At 41.6% G+C, this 17,359-nt stretch overlaps 2 protein-coding genes across 2 annotated transcripts; both read right to left on the reverse strand.

Moving 5' to 3' along the window:
- Positions 1 to 147: 147 nt before the first annotated feature.
- On the reverse strand, positions 148 to 5,299 carry DNAJC9 (DnaJ heat shock protein family (Hsp40) member C9). Its single transcript, XM_035137818.3, has 5 exons — positions 4,974 to 5,299; positions 3,483 to 3,623; positions 2,156 to 2,410; positions 1,392 to 1,478; positions 148 to 660 (listed from the first exon to the last, which is right to left on the reverse strand). Exons 1-5 carry the CDS (start codon positions 5,151 to 5,153, stop codon positions 541 to 543), a joined length of 783 nt encoding a protein of 260 aa, XP_034993709.1. The 5' UTR covers positions 5,154 to 5,299; the 3' UTR covers positions 148 to 540.
- Positions 5,300 to 7,432: 2,133 nt separating this feature from the next.
- TFAM (transcription factor A, mitochondrial) lies at positions 7,433 to 15,774 on the reverse strand. Its single transcript, XM_035137819.3, has 7 exons — positions 15,648 to 15,774; positions 13,175 to 13,314; positions 11,804 to 11,874; positions 11,482 to 11,631; positions 9,904 to 9,999; positions 9,249 to 9,305; positions 7,433 to 8,076 (listed from the first exon to the last, which is right to left on the reverse strand). Exons 1-7 carry the CDS (start codon positions 15,710 to 15,712, stop codon positions 7,822 to 7,824), a joined length of 834 nt encoding a protein of 277 aa, XP_034993710.1. The 5' UTR covers positions 15,713 to 15,774; the 3' UTR covers positions 7,433 to 7,821.
- Between the last annotated feature and the right edge of the window lie 1,585 nt (positions 15,775 to 17,359).

A 17,359-nucleotide genomic window follows, 5' to 3' on the forward strand; every position in this document is an offset into this window, starting at 1 on the left:
TGAAGCAAGGTTTTAGATAGCATACTACAGAGCCCAAAAAACACCTATGTTTACCATTCCCCCACCCTGTCTGCCTCCTACCTTGCTTCTCCAACTGATGCATTTTAGCTAGAGCCCATCATGGGCAGATTTTGACTTTTCACACACTTTTCAAAAACATATTAAGTTTAATAAATGCCTTTATAAAGTCAAACTGACAGTACTTACGCAAACATATTCCTGCAACATACAATACCGTTTTACATTAATTCAGATGGGAAGGTGTTTTTTTTTAAGATTGGGGTTTTTTCATTTTACCAGTTTCTTTCTTGTTCACAGCAATATTGCTGTACTACTGCAGTCTGAAATGCCACCTTGACTCCTCTGTGGCATCTTGAAGCATTTAATAGCAGCTTTAGTTCTACAGCTTGCCTCTTCAGAATGTCTTCTACCCAATGTGAGTTTCAATGAACTGGTGAAAGCATCTTGCTTTCCTTGGCTGTCTCAAAGCAAGATTAATGTTAACGGAAGAAATGAAATGAAACAAGAAAATTAACAAAGTCATTTCATTCCTTTCTTGGGTGCTGTTTTTTTTCCTCCTTTTTTGGATTTGGTTCCATACTTTGCTTCCATCTGAGCCAGAAAATCATCCATTTCCGTTTTTCGATTCTCATTTTTGCTCTGTTAAATGGCAAAAACAAGATGGTTAAATGAGCTTACAAATATTTCTCAAGTTTTGACTACAAAAGGTTTGGCATTTAATCAAGTTACTAATAAGGTGGTATACATAAGAAAATGAATATAAATATTTTAAAATAGTGTATCTGCAGAATATTTGAAAGAGATCAGACTGTGAAGTATGAATAATACTGTTCAAGACGAACTATTTAAAAATAAAACTAAGGACAACTGTTGGCTGGCAGTTAACTGATGAAGAAATCAGATCACACATTGCCTCACTTTCATGCGCAAATTCCCTTAAATATTCAACCCCTTAGTCACAGCCCTATTCAAACCTCATCAGCACGTATGTGAAATTAGGGTTATTATTTTGTCCCAACATGCATCACTTTACAACTTCTTATACACACTAAATCTCACTTGCAATTTTGTCGTCTTTGGATACCACTATCATGAACAATTTAGTGTCATCTGTAAATCTGGCTGTCTCAATGCTCACCTGTGACTCCTGATCATTTCGGAATAAATTAAATAACACTAGTCTCTGTAAAAAAAAATCCCAATTGGACCTTACTGCTTTTTGCTATCCTGAACATTAAAATTAGCTCTGCAATGCTGGAGGATTAAACCATTTAGAGTTAAAAGCTCCCTCTACCCTAACAAAAGGTAATGCTACTTGTTAGAATGATTTGTAGCTTTTACTTGTAGCTTTTTGTAGCTTTTACTCTTACTTGAATTAGTGCTTTTAGGTCATCTTCCCCTTCACCAAGACCCATTTCTTCTCTTAATTTTTCTGCCTCTTTAGCTTCTCGTCGAGCCTGAAACATTGACACAGTTGTTGAAGTGAATGCTAAATTTCTTTCTTAATCTATTGCAGCAGGAAGCAATTTATTTGTTGTTATTATATTGTAAGCATTTCTACCCGGCCATTTTCAACAAATTTGCAGGATGGCTTGAACAATGTTAGGAAAACTTGCTTATGAGTCCCAGAGAGAAGAAAGGCCAGCAAATGTTTTGCTGCATTGTAGGTAGATTCTAGTGTTTTACATTAAAGGATTACCACATCATAAATAGTAAATAAATGGGAGTATATCATAAAATCCTAGATGGTACTCATTTAATACCTATCAATTATAAAAGAAGGATAAAAAACCAATAGGATTCTGTTCCATAAGGATTTTCTGAATTTGGTGTGTTCACTCAATGCATCAAGATAAAGAAATACAGGCTTTCTCTCCTCTCAAAGAACTGGGTTGAACGGGGGGAGGGGGGGTTTCCCCTTCATAAAACTTCCAGAAACCGGTAGCTGAAGAAAACAGGCTGTGTTCTCTCTGCAACTCAAGCACTGGTTCAGCCCCTGAAAGGATGTTACATTTGAAAATGTACATTACGTGAAATAGGAAATATGTTTATGGATGGTGAAACATTCAGAACTGTAGTTGATGGCAAGAATTACACATTTTGTCACAGAGTCTTTTGCCTCTTGCAAACCTACCTTCCTTTTTCTTGAATTCATCTTTTGCTTAGACTCTTTCGTAAAGGCTTTGTAAGATGGAAGTTCTCCAGAATCAATGGCATGTTGGATAATCTCTCTTATTCTTGGTTCATCTGTATCATTAACACACAGTACAGATTCCATAATTTTGTCCATATCGCCTTTAAAATCCTCATATGCTGCTTTAATGTCCACCAGCTCTTCTGCAGAATCTTTGTACTTCTTCTCAAAGTCTTCAATATCTTTTACAGTTATCTAATTTTAAAACAACAACAAAAAGAGTTGAATCCATGAACGACAATCCCTTTTACCCCACTCAAGTTACACACACACATTTTTTCCATCCCAAATTCATTGTTACTTTAAAATTTTACTTTTCTGTAATTTGAGTTCATCTGTACAGGGCCTTTTTAATGGAAAGAAATGTATCCATATCCAAAGCGAGGCAAAGCAAGATGAAGCAGATTGGGACACACACAGGTTGTATTCATCTGCAGAGGAAACATGCTTCAATTGGAGAAAATAGCTTGAATCCAATCTGCATTCTCCAATTGGTCTTCAAGGGGGCTCCCTGTAATTGCTGATTGGTGGGGACTGGGAGCCCCTTCGAAGGCAGGCTCCCAGCACCAATCATCAGACTGGCGCTGAAAGAACATCTTCAAAGCTCCTTTGAACTTTGAGCTCCTTTGAACTTTGGCAGGTGTCAGCCACTTGTCACTGACACCCAAAGGGTCCTGCCCACCTGTCAAAGTTGGCCTGGAAAGGGGGGTGGGGGATTAAGGATCCGTAAGTCATACTTAGACCCAGTGAAATCAATGGGCTTGACTAACTCAAGTCTATTAATTTGAATAGGTCCACCCTTGAGTATTTCACTGTTGGATACAACCCACAGTGTACAAACTTGAAAGGATGATGTTTCAGCACTAAAGCATTTCAGAGCTATCATTCCTTGCCATGCCAGCTTCAAATTTTTTTTAGCTGCACCCCGTTTACTACAATAACATTAAGCAAATTTCTCCAGGGATCAAAGGAATAATGAAAAGGGCACTGAACTTCTTGAGCTGTGAAAACAGAACATCATATCTGGATATTACACCCAAAAAATCACATAAGGTTCAGGTTTGCAAAAATCGATTTTTGCAGCCAGAGAAAAATTTGGCACCACAAATAACAACCCATCCTGCAGTTGAAAATAAAATAAAGGGGATGAGGGCAAAGGTCCCACAGAAGTTTGCCCTACAGATAAAAGAAATAGCACTTTCTTTACAGATTTTATCATTCCAGTTGTGAGATAAGGACCACCATCACATTGAGGAAGATTACCTACTTTTTTGAACAGTAGCCTCCAGTATTCTTCCCAGTTGCGGTCCTCAGTCAGCACAGTTGACTCCTCATCCACAATCCCCTGCTGGTCATACAGAGCCCGCAGTTCCTGGTCACTCAGTACTGCATACACCTTGCCCAGGATCTAAGAGGAGACAAGACAAATCACCTCACTACTCCAGTAAGACACAACCCATACCATCCCACTTGCCTCACAATTTGCTTCTTTCTTATTCAGGTTATGTTACTATGCTAGCATTCCCTCTTAACAGTGGAATTTCAAAGTAGTTGGGTGCCAACAAAACGGGACTACCCCAAAATTGCACAGTGGTTGCAACATACTTGAGGGACTCTGTAGGCAAACAGAAGTGTATAATTATAAAAACCCAAAATAACACCAAACATTGGAGAGAACCAAAACGGGTAGGACAGAAGAGGAAACTGAACTTCTCAAGTGGCTAACAGATTGAGGTTGAATCCTGACAAGACAGAAGTACTGTTCGTGGGGGACAGGAGGCGGGCAGGTGTGGAGGATTCCCTGGTTCTGAATGGGGTAACTGTGCCCCTGAAGGACCAGGTGCGCAGCCTGGGAGTCATTTTGGACTCACAACTGTCCATGGAGGCGCAGGTCAATTCTGTGTCCAGAGCAGCTGTCTATCAGCTCCATCTGGTACGCAGGCTGAGACCCTACCTGCCTGCGGACTGTCTAGCCAGAGTGGTGCATGCTCTAGTTTAATCTCCCGCTTGGACTACTGCAATGCGCTCTACATGGGGGCTACTGGTTGTAAGCAAGGAGGCAGGCAGGTTGACTATTGGGGCTAAGGATGGGCAGGACTCCTGTTGCATCCCTGCCTAGAACAAGAGGACCCTCACGGAGCTGTGCTTTGTTCTTTTTTATTGATTTGTGTTTTTTATCTTAAGTCAGATCTACAGATGAAATTATATACTGGAAGATGCCTAGAGTGGCCGGGGCAACCCAATCAGATCTGTGGCGTACAAATATTAAATAATAATAAAATCATCATCGTCACCATCATTATTTTAAAAAACCCAATTATTCCTATTATTTGAGGGATCCCACTTTGGTCGTATTTCTACCCTAGGAGACCAGGGCGGTACACAATTTTGCGAAAGGAGGCGGAGAGTGCAAGTGGCCTAAGTCACTATCTGACTTTTAGAAGACACCTGAAGTCAGCCCTGTTTAGGGAAGTTTCTAATGTTTTATTGTGTTTTTAATATTCTATTGGGAGCCGTCGGGAGTGGCTTGGGAAACCCAGCCAGATGGGCGGGGTATGAACAATAAATTATTATTACTGTATTATATTATGATTAAGTCGAGCTTGGTGCCAAGTGAGTCGGAGCAGGATTTGAACCCGGGCCCGCGGCTAACTAACTCGCAGAACTTAACCGGTTCGGTTTCTGCCTGTTGGAGGGCGGGGAAAGGAGAACCTCCAGCCGACGAGTCCGAGGCAGGTTTCCCCGCGCTTCCCCTCACCTGGAAATGCCGGGTGGCCTCCTCCTTGCTGTCCGGGTCAGCGCGGTCCGGGTGCACCCGCAGCGAGACCTTGTGGTAGCCGCGGCGGACCTCGTCGGCCGAAGCCTCGCGCCTCACGCCCAGCACCTGGTATAGGTCGGCGGCGCCGAAGGCCTCGCGGCAAAGCTCCAGCAGCCCCATCCCCGAGCCCAAGCGCGCGGAGAGACCACCACCGCGCCTGCGCCCGCTCGCGCTCTCTGTCCCGCTCTCGGCGAGGGGAAATCGCCAAAGTAACCTGCAGCTGCTCCTGCGGAGGCTGCTGTTTCTCAGTCGCGTCCTCCCGTCTCTTTTCCCGCCCGCCACGCCCACTCTTGCTCCACCCCGCGCTGCTTTACGGCCGTCCTGCGAAATGTCGCGAACTTAAAAGAGAGGGTGGGGGCAGAGAGGAGGAGGAGGAAAGTGGAGGGACTAACCCTAGATATACAAAAAGGTGAAGAGTGGTACATAGACTGCAGTCCTCGTAAGAAAATGAAGAGAGATTCTCCCATACATGGACGTAGCCAAGCGGAGGCAATTGCCCCTCATCAATAAAAATCTATACAAATCAATGCAAATTTGAGGTTTTGTCTCCCCTAAAAAAAACAACACCACACCTACGCCCATGTTCCTATGAGAGAAGTGAGGTTACAGGGAACCAGGCAGAGGGCCTTCTTGGCAGTGCCGCCTGCCCTGTGGAACACCCTCCCAGCAGATGTCAAGGAAATAAACAACTTTTACTTTTAGAAGACACCTGAAGGCAGCCCTGTTTAAGGAAGTTTTTAACGTTTTTAAGTTTTGATGTTTTATTGTGTTTTTAATATTCTGTTGGGAGCCGCCCAGAGTGGCTGGGGAAGCCCAGCCAGGTGGGCGGGGTATGAATAATAAATTATTATTATATTAATATTATTTCCCATAATGAAGATGGATCCTATCTTCTTCTTCTTTGGCGATCACTCATAGCCAAGTAAGATTGTCTTCCATAAACACGGTTTTAACAATGAGTCCGTAAGTGACTGTGCAGGCCAATTCTGGATCAGCACATCCTTCCACAGTGGGGACATTGGTTTCCGGACAGGAGTTGATCAAGGTGTGGATTTGCCAGGAGTGCCTTCCTCTTAGCACGTTTCTCCCCGAGATCGAGTGTCTTCAAAGCCAATGACACCTTTGTTAAAGGGTGTTCTCCAACTGGAGCGCTCACAGGCCAGTGTCTCCCAGTTGTCCGTGATTATACTACACTTTTTTAGATTTGCCTTGAGACAGTCTTTAAACCTCTTTTGTTGGCCACCAGCATTACGCTTTCCATTTTTAAGTTCGGAATAGAGTAGTTGCTTTGGAAGACGATAATCCGGCATCCACACAACATGACCAGTCCAATAAAGTTGATGTTGAAGAATCATTTCATTTCAGATCTGGCAAAGCAATAGAAACTGTGCCACTAAGAAAAAAACCTATGCCAACACTAAGTCATATTCTGAGTAGATACACTTTATTCAAACGGGCTGGATTTATTTAAGTCTATATTTCAGTGGGTCTGTACAGGCTATGGATGTCACCCATAAGTATTTATTTTTCCTGACTTAAAGCAGCCTTTTTCACTTCATTATTTAATATTTAAATCTGCCTTGCCAGTTTTGAAATGCTCCTCCACTTGAGGTTGAAAAGTGTAAGTACTGTACTGAAAGGGTATGTTGTTTGGGGAGGTGTTTAGTTCCCCCATATATTTTTTCCATTTTTTGTGCTTTTAAATATGTTGCTGACATTCTTCTAATTTCCTTGTTACCTGGTTTTTATGATGTTTTTGGCACAGAACCTCTAATGAACCGATTCAGATTACAATAAAGATTCCAACTAAACATTAGGAAGACCTTTCGACAATTAGACTACTTCAGAAGGTGGTGGAGTCTCCTTAATTGTAGGTACTTAAACAGAGGTTGGGTGACCATCTGTCAAATATTCTTTTGCTGAGATTTCTGCATTGCAGGGGGTTGGACAAGATGCCCCTTTGGGTCCTTTCCAAACTCTACAATTCTCTGATTCGATGAATGAATCTCCAATGATCTAATGGTTCCTGGTGTCTCCACCTAGTGTGCTGTAAAAAACCTCCTGTCTGAACTGCAGGAGAGTAGACAATACCTGGATATATGCATCTTCCTTTCTTCCTAATACTATACTGCAGCAAGCTTGTTGGTGCAGGTGTTTGGATCAATATGTGAGTTGGGTTTTTAAACTTTTTAATGTTTGAAATAAGGGTTTATTTGACACAATAAAATGCATTTTGAAAACAATCTTAGACAGAAATGGCCTTATTCAGATTTGAATAAAATGAGAGAGGAAAAAGTGTTTTATATCAAACTCGCTAGTTTTATTTTTTTCTAAGCAATATAAGTAATAGTATCCATTGTTGGTACGTATAAAAATTGAAAAACACTATTGAAAACCTGTAAGTTCAGTAGTTCTTTAATTACAAGGCTGAAATCAGCAAATATACATGCTTTCTCCAGTGATTACATGCATTTACACACAAAATAAACTTGCAGCCTACATTAAATTTCTATTTCTAATAAGCGACTAGACATTATGAATTTATACAGATCACAGAATCTGCAAAAAATTATAAGAGAATGCTTATTTACACATTTGGGGATAAGCACCTCTTCTCTCGTGATTAATCACTGCTTAAATTCTCTCAATCTTGATTCACTCTACTTACTTGACAGTTTCCAAAATAAGTCTAACCTTTGATTTGGGAGTCTTTCCTTTAATGATAAGACTTCACTTCAGTCTCTTTCCACTTGCAATCAGAAATGACGAAATCCAAGTATTTTCCAACTTACTCCTCAGACTGCCTTGCCTTAACTTTCTTTTTCGTTGCAGCTGAGGCAACTTTGCTTCCCGAAGGCTTCTTTAACGATGTAGCCCTCTTTTCTGAAGCAACTTTTTTTTTAGTTTTCTTTCTTGTTGATAGTTTCCTTCTGTTTTTATAACGTATAAGATCTTCGCGTCCAATTTCTTTCATTTGCTCCTCCCATGATTTCATTTCATTTTCATAACGGATCTTATCATCCTCAGCAAGTTGCTGATATGTCTGGAAAATAATGCACAGAGAAATGGAATTCACATACTGTACTGAAAAGTTGTTTGTTAAAAGGTAATATACTACAGAATGTCAGTATATTTACTTTCAACTACTAGAGACATCCCTGAAACATCTGAGGACTAATATTTCATGTGTGTTTGTTTCATGCAGCAAAACACCACAAGCTGGTTATTATGACCCCTTGTTTTTGCTATGATGCATAATCTTCCTTATGACAAGTACATGCATTTTAAGACAGTTTCATGTATGGCTTAAAGCAGGGGTCCCCAAACTAAGGCCCAGGGGCCGGATGCGGCCCAATCGCCTTCTCAATCCGGCCCCCGGACGGTCCAGGAATCAGCATGTTTTTATATGAGTAGAATGTGTCCTTTTATTTAAAATACATATCTGGGTTATTTGTGGGGCCTGCCTGGTGTTTTTACATGAGTAGAATGTGTCCTTTTATTTAAAATGCATCTCTGGGTTATTTGTGGGGCATAGGAATTTCGTTCATATTTTTTTTCAAAATATAGTCCGGCCCCCCACAAGGTCTGAGGGACAGTGGACCAGCCCCCTGCTGAAAAAGTTTGCTGACCCCTGGCTTAAAGTGATGCCAGGAGCAGTTCCTGAAAGCATGCTTACTCATACAATTCCCTGAGGAAAGCAAACCTGAGGCATTTAAACTTTTGGTGGCACAAAGTGCCAAACAGGTAACTGACATTCTGATTTGTATTTTGAATATTACAATTTGAAGCGGTGATTCAGCCATACGTAAGTATTAAGATTTGGCCTAGATTTCTGAACACAACACACACATTCACACACTATGACTTGATTCAGACTTAACAGGAAACAATGGTGTCCTGCTTCAATGTAGTAGCTTACATTATTGAATCACTATGTCTCAGGCTCATGTACACTCTCCTCCGACACAAGCCAGAGGAGTTTGAAAACTTTCCCTTTTAATTTTAAAATGAACTGTTATCTGGACGCAACTGGCCAGTCTCCATGCCTATTTCTTTCTATAGGTGAATGGCATGTATTGAATTATTTCACACCCCTGTACTGCACCTTGACTGACACTACTAGAACACTTGGCTGCACATTTAAGCATGACAGATTCAAATTCCTAAATTTAAATGTCAATTTATTGGAATTCCAAGTCACTTTTATGACAATACCTTCTTTTGGGAACTGCTTATTTTTTGCCATTCTTCAAATAAATTTTTCATCTTTGCCTACAAGAGGAACGAAAACATACAAAGATATTTGCTGAAGTTCTGTAGCAGAAATCTCCCTACACCCACCCACCGGCCATATATTTATAATGCAAGATATACAAAATATGGGTGCTACCTAAAGTCAGTCTTACTCAGAATAGACCAATCAAAATCTATTATTAAACAATTTAAGTCAATTGAGAAAGACTCAATTCCCTCCCACCCTTACAGCTGCACTTAAGATTTATTTTTTAAAAAACACGCAGGAGAGCTGGCCATGGATCTCCCATTGTCCCAACGAATTGGGCCCTTACGCACAGGCAAAATTTAAAGTTTTCATTTCCATTAGCTGCAGCTATCATGTTAGCTTGGAATTTCAGTATGTGTAGCCTGATGATGCCAGATCTTTGACAGTTATTGTGTGGAAACTCTTGGTCAGGGACACTGCTATGAAAACCCGCAAGGCACTCAAAATACCATAAAAGTCCTAACTGAACCTTCAACAGATTATGGCAATAATGGGAAATAGCCATTAAATCAGTTCTAATTTTCATTCTCAATACAAAAGACAGGATGTTCATCCTTGTAGCTGTTAAAACAGCCTCCCTTGGTTTACCTGAATTAAGATTCCTTTAGCTTCTTGAAAGTGTTCAGACATAAAAATGTTGAAGGCACTCCGAGGTCTTTTAGGTTTTCCAAGCATTGTTAGTTGCTAAAATGACAAAAGGATATCAGTGAGCACTTCTCTCAGGTGTTATTAAGTTCAGCCATAGAAAACACACTCACCTTTATATCTACGATTTAGGGAATGACAGACTTGGACTTTCAGCAGACCAAGGCTTAGACTTGTACCCTATGGAGTGCTGCTCCGAAGGACCCTCTGACCTTTCAGCTTTTTGAGGGAGGGGTGTAAGAGGCCACCACAAGGAGGGAGAGGCTGAAAAGCCCCATGCATGCGAAAACACCAGACACATCTGAATCCCAGCTGTACAAGACATACCAATTTCCAAGACAGATAGAATTGAAATCAGAGGTCTCCAAGTCACATTGAAAAGAATATTTTGTTAAAATCTAAAGATTCCTCTTAAAACTGGCTTAGGTTAGAAAACCATTGCCATTTCTGTGTATAGTGTTGCAGTGCTTCTATGTTGAGTCCTGTAAGACCACACAGCAGGGAAAGGGAAAGGCCAGCCACGCCGCTGAAATGAAGACGATGACACAGAGATCTGTCAGGGACATTTTAGCTGAGATTCCTGAATTGCAGGGGGTTGGACTAAATAACCCTTAGGTCCCTTCCAACTCTTATCATTCTATGATTGGAACACACAGCTCCAATTCTGTGCCAATTCTGTGAGTTTCCATGCCTAATTCAAACAAGCAGTTTTAACCTTTAAAGCCCTAAATCAGGGCCCCCCAACCATTTTGAGTCTCTTGAGCAAATTTGGAATGCTGCTCTGGTTGTTTTTCTACCCACTTCCCCGCTCCAGACAGAAAAAGCACAGGTGTACACATGTAAAGGTGCTTTTTGTTTTTATTTTGCTTTTCCAGAGGCTTTGGGTAAAATTCAGACCCAGCAGAATTAAAATAGATGTTATAGAATCTGCATGATTTTACACAGATCCCCCCAAAGCCACAAACAAATCAAAGTTTAAATTGGTAGATGTACAGTACAAAAAAAAATTGTTCTCTTAGAAGTGAAGCAGGTTCAAACACTTAGCTTTTATCCCAAGGTTAGTTTTTATGCTTTAATACCATTTTATTATTTGTATTGTTTGAAACTCTGTTTCTGTACACCACTTGAGTACTTCCTGAATGTAGAGTGGTTTATAAATTCTGGAATTAAAAAACAGAATTCAAACCTTTTCCCTTTATACTATTCGTAAGCAGCAATTATTAAATATTAGGTAGCAGTTGTAAGTATACAAAAGGAAAAAAGGTGTGTAACATCAAAAGATACACCACCTTTATGTTTAACTGGTGTGAGAGCATGTGTTTTGTACTGAAATCTTGGTAGAAGGTGGCAAGCGTTCTTCAGGTATTTGGACAATGAGATCATCATATTTCATGACTTATCCTGTTCCTGTGACTAATTTGTTTTAAATGTTTTTATTTTTGAATTTTAAAATGTAACCTGCCCTGGGACCTACTGGTGAAGGGTGGATAATAAAATTATGAAGATTATTTAGATACTAACCCTCTTTTTTCTTGCTGCTCTTCTTTTTTCCACTCTCCTCCTCCTTTCCTCTTTCAAAGCTGCCTCCTGGGCAGGAGTTAGTTGTGCTTTGTATTTGATCATTTGTTCTTTGTAGATCTGTCTGTCAGTCTTGGCGGCTGCTTCATATGGCTAGAATATGAGCAAACACAATTTTACTAAACTTGTGAAAAGCACATATATCTGTTTCAAATAACACAGAATCCTAGGCATTAAGGAGGTCTCTTCAAACCAAGGAAGCAATTTTATTAGTAGTAAAATAGAATAACATTCTGTTCACATGAACACCAAAATCCATGCTTACTTGTTTGTCAGATGCTGGCAGCTCCCTCCAAGCGTGTGCTATCTTTTTTGTGATGTCCACAACACCTATGCCTGCAGAGTAAAAAAAAAACAAGGATTAAGATCCTGTCAAATTTAGTGTCAAATTTCAAAAACAAATTTAAGGAATCAACAAATTCAAATTAACTTCATCACTGATAAACAAGTTGGGTTTGACAGACAGATATATCCAAACTATTTGAAACAAAGCTAAAATTTGGTGTGCATTGTACAAAACACTATTGTTCTCAGAAGTTAAAACACAGGATTTATAAAAATATTTATATAATGCCTTAGAGTTCTCAAAAGTGTGGTTTACAATTATGAACATACATTTTAATACAATAGAAACTGAGAGCAATAAAAATAGTGAAAACAATATTTTAAAAGACAGTCTCAAAAAAGATTAACCACTCAAATACTATTAAAATCTTGACAAAATAACATCATCTTGGCCACCTACCAAAGCCAGGGGCTGATGAAATCCCCCTTAATAACTGGGCTGTGACCAAAAAAGTCTCACTTCAGCTGAAGCTGGGCAAAAGCACTCTTAGCTACAGCACGGCTAGCTGGGCTCATGCTGGGCTCAGCAGCACCCCTAAACTGCTAACCTGGTCCTTTAGAAGGAGTGGAATCACATCTAGAACAGGCCATACATCCATTCTCAATGTGTCTACATGCAACACAAAGTCTCAGCTAATCAACTCATGCAACATTAAGTGTGCAAGTTCTTCATACTTCTGGATGCAAGTCTCTGGTTCCCTAAATATATATGTCCATTATGCTGCTTATTCCCAGAACTGCTGCACAGTGACACCACTCTATTCCTTCAAACAATTCCTCAAAACCTGCCATTTCTGGGCTGTTTCACCCGAAACTGAAATGAAGCCTAAATAAGTGGGGCATGTTATTTATTTGCTTGCCATTCATTCTCTCCTCTTCTCTGTTGATTCACAGGATAAAGTTAAATTTCAGAATTGTTTTTGAGTATATTACTCAGCAAATTGATATACATACTGATTTTGTGGTATACTTATGATTACCTAGCCAAATTTAGGAACATACCACATCCACTTGGCTCTTTCCTTCCAGCATTCTAGATACAGTACAGTTTTTGTAGAACGCGGGTTCGCAGATTATCTAAATACAAGTGTACACAATGGCTATACTTAATGCAATTAAAAATGAGGCTTTGGGGATTAATTTGCTGCAGACAGAAAACCAACGATTCAAGCAAGTTAGGAGAATGCTGGCAAAAAAATAAATAAAAGGCTAGTCAAGTCTTTTAACATTTTACAAATCAACAACAAAAACCTTTATTACAGTGAAATCTCATTCTTAATGAGTTCCTTACCTGGATGTTGTTTCTTATAAAAGGGTTGCTGTTCTTTATAAAATCGAATGTATGCTGTCAGTGGGTGCTTTGGACGGTTATCTGAACTACTTTCTTTTGAAAACCATTTCTCTACTGAACAAGTACCGGTAGCACTGCACCTTTAAAAAAGCACAATTGATACCTATTAATATAACAGAAGCTTCAGATAAAATCAGACTCCAAGGAAAAAAGAATAATCTGAAGTCTAGTGGAAATGAATAATGCAGCTACATTCACAAATATAAAAAATAACAGCCTGGTTTAGGCAGTGTGGTATAGTGGTTAGAGTGTTGGGCATGGGAGAGCAGGGTTCAAATCCCCACTCGGGTTGTTGTGATTAAATGAGGTTGAGGAGAACTGTGTATGTCACTTTGAATTCACTGGGAGAAAAGATGGGATATAAATGCTATCAATCTATCTTCTACCCAATCCCAGATTTAGCAGACTTCCAAGGGCACATTTTGAAATTGAACTTTTTCTTGACTCACCGAAGCACTATATCATCAAGCCCAAATGGGTCAAGTGGACAGAAACAGAAAGACCTGACACAAAATTACCTCTATGATTTTGGTTTATACAGCAGACCAGCCAATGAATGCTAGCTCTGATTTCACCTCTATCCTCTGTAACAAATTGTCCTAGGATCAAGCTCAGTTTAGAGCAGGCATCCCCAAACTGCGGCCCTCCAGATGTTTTGGCCTACAACTCCCATGATCCCTAGCTAACAGGACCAGTGGTCAGGGAAGATGGGAATTGTAGTCCAAAACATCTGGAGGGCCAAAGTTTGGGGATGCCTGGTTTAGAGATTAGATGCAATCACACACACTTCATTACCCCCCTACAAGTCATATGCAACTACAGAGTTAGCTAATGATGATGTAAATGTAAACCGCTTTGAGGTGTTTTTTTTAAGCAGTGTATAAATTTAATGAAATAAAATAATTTTTGGACATTTTTGTTTGGCAGTTCTAATCATGATGCCATTAATTTCAATAGCTTTGAAGGTGAACAAGAGAAATGTACAGTCTGGACCAGATAAAAAGGTATTAACTAAATATAAAACCCTATTACCAAGCTCCCTTAATAAAAAGCACAGCATTACTTTGTGTGTTGTTGAAGGCTTCTTTTTCTCAATAAAAGTTAGAACCAACTTACTCAGCTGAAGCATATTGGTGGAGAATTAAGCTAGAATAGGTGAGAAATTCCAGCTGAAATAATGATTCCCCTCCAGTCAAGAACAAAGTCTCAATCAAAGGTCCTTTCTAATCAAAAGAGATAACCACAAGGTGGCCAGTAGCTAATTCTGGCTAATATTCTGAGTAGGGAAAATAAAATACATTTCGGCTCCATAGCACTCAAATTCAAGTCAATTGCCTATTAGGTAAGAAGAGTCACCAAGCCTCTTGAGACTCTAACACTTAAGGCTGAAAACAAATTTATGTGCTGGTTGTGTGGGTTCTTCCCAGGGATGCAATTACAGCGGTACCTCGACTTACGTGTACCGGTATACTGAAGGCACGGGATATATCGTAGATTATGTAAATACATAAATGTAGGGATGGTGTGCCTGGGCATTAGCCAAGATTTGCCTATTGGGGGGCATGAATAATGTGTGGGGGGAGCAGAACTGAGTTATCTGTGACACAATTGGTTAGTTATTTTTATTTATTTGATGGGGGGCAGCTGCCCCCCACAGGAAACGGCCACGATTGTGTGTATCAGGTCAGAGCCCATGGAATGATTTTTGAAGATCTCATTCATATGCACGTCAAGTGCAAAGTTACTATCTCCCTGCCTGCCAACTTCACCAGTGTTTCCAAGAAAGGTACCAAGCCTGGTAAGAACACAACAGAGAGAAACAAAGGGTGGTTCAAACTTTTTAAAACCACGGTAGTTATTTTATAGTACAAGAGCATGTAGACACCCAAAAAGAAAACCAGGTAGCAGAGACAAAGTAATACAGTTGCCGAATAAAACCACAACAGCAAACCAGGGTGCCCATGGTGATGATAACGCCAAGGATGCAGGTTCGATTCCCCCCCCCATATGGGGCAGCTGCATTGCAGGGGGTTGGACTAGATGACCCTTTGGCCCCCTTCCATCTTTACAGTTCTATGATTCACTGAATTATCAGATTTTATTTTTAAGTATCCTAACTCTACCTTGAAGAAAACTGGGCACGGGTTCCTCCGGAAAACAGCTTCCCCTCCTTCCTATTTCAACTCTAGAAACATCCACAGGGAGACTTACGCCCCGAACTCAAAACATCGAGATCTGGCAACGGCATGAGGAGGAGGAGCAGCGAAAGACACAGAGAAAGTCTGTGCCCATCGACTAAGCTCCTTTTACCTCAAAGGTCAACGAGCACCGGGTAGGACCTAAAATGGCTTTTTCTCTCATCGAGAAAAGCGAGTGCCGGGAGAGGATGCCGCCCCGCCGCGGGGAGTGTTACCTGAGAAAATAACGCGGCCCAGAAACAGAAGACGACCACACGCGGGACAGCAGCGCCGCCGCCATAGTAGCGCCGCCTCCGCTCGACTCCCCTCAGCCCTCGAGCCTCAGAACCATCGCGCGCCACTGGCGCGGGGCATTGTGGGCAGCCGAGGAAAGGACCCGACGCTCTGCTTATCTGCAATCCGCGCAGTCGCAGCCGGGTGGAGGAGGGGAGGGGGAGGGGCGGGGACTGGGGGAAGAATGACAAGCACGTGCGAGTGCATTGCGCTCGCGAACCTCGAGCAGGAGGGGGTGCGACACAACTATACAAAGCCTCACTTCCGGTTCTTTATCGGCGCGCCGCCATATGCGGGGACGAGAGCATAGGGGTAAATACATAAACATAGGGATGGTTGGGCATAGCCAGGATTTATGTTAGTGGGGAGCAGGCATTATCTTGGGGTGGGGGAGCAGAACAGAGTTATCTGCGACGCAGCTGGTTAGCTAGTCAGGGCTTAGAACCTTTGTTCCGCTCAGTTGGGGAACCGCGGGTGTTTAAATTATCTCGTTACGCCGCTTCTCTTGGGGAAGCGGCAGACGCGGGCTCGAATGCTTTCCTGCGCGTGCGCGTCCATCCCGTCGGCGGGAAGGAATGTTTTGAGGAGCGGAGTGGGGAAGGAAATCCGGGTGGGAAGATAGTTTTTTATTGGGAGCGCGGTCGGTGGGCGGAGTCAGCGTGCCCTTCGTGGCAGTGAGGAAAAGGTGGGTTTAGTTGCGCTCCTTTCCCTAGTTGCGAAGGGAGGAGGGTTTGGTTGGTGGAGTATGATGAGGTCGGAGCGCTTCTCATCCCTCGCTGCTAATACCGTAGGAGAGAAATAAAGGCAATATTGGATCAATATGGATTCGCGGCAGGGATAGCAAAAAAGGAGGGAAATCCTGCTTATCTGCAGCAATATAACGAAGATGCTCAAGGATGGTGTCTGCGCACTGCAGGTTGCAGCTCTGGATTAAGGGGCTGCTGCACGTTAAAGGGGCACGTTAATAGCTGCGTCTGGAGAAAACTAAGCACCCACTCAGCTCGCTCTCTTCCGGAAAAAAAGATATATTGCCCATTGCCATTTGTAAACCCGGACGCCCCCTTCTCTCGCAGCTTGGTGGGAGCTGCAGCCCAAGCTCCCCATCCCTGCTCTAAAGTAACTGACAGCAACTTCTTGCCTTTCCTAACCCCACACCTCACCCAGCCTGGCTTCTAAGGTAGGAGAGCCTGGGCAGCTAGTACAAAGCAAAATCGGACAAATGGATGATATCCCAGGAAGTTTGCATTTGCAAATTATTAATTATTATTAATAATTGAATTTATATACCACCCTATACCCGGAGGTCTCAGGCTGTTTTTAAAAGAAAAGATCAGGGTGGTTCAAAGCTATTCTTTGCATAAGAATGTAAGAAGAGCCAGCTGGATGAGGCCAATGGCCCATTTAGTCCAGCAACCTGTTCTCACAGTGGCCAGCCAGATGTCTGTGGGAAAATAGCAAGCAGAACACGAGCACAAGAGCCTGCTCTCCCCTCCAGTGGTTTCCAGCTACTGGTACTGATTGAACTGGCCTAACCAGCTTCTAAAGCCCTGCAAGTTGGTGGCCATCACTGCCTTCTTCTGAGGGAGCAAGTTCCATTGTTTGACTATGTGCTGTGTGAATAAAGTACTTTGAAAAAAAAATCTGTCCTAAATCT

Source organism: Zootoca vivipara, chromosome 5 (assembly GCF_965207765.1).
Source record: "Zootoca vivipara chromosome 5, rZooViv2.hap1.1, whole genome shotgun sequence".
In the NCBI taxonomy this organism is placed as follows: domain Eukaryota; kingdom Metazoa; phylum Chordata; class Lepidosauria; order Squamata; family Lacertidae; genus Zootoca; species Zootoca vivipara.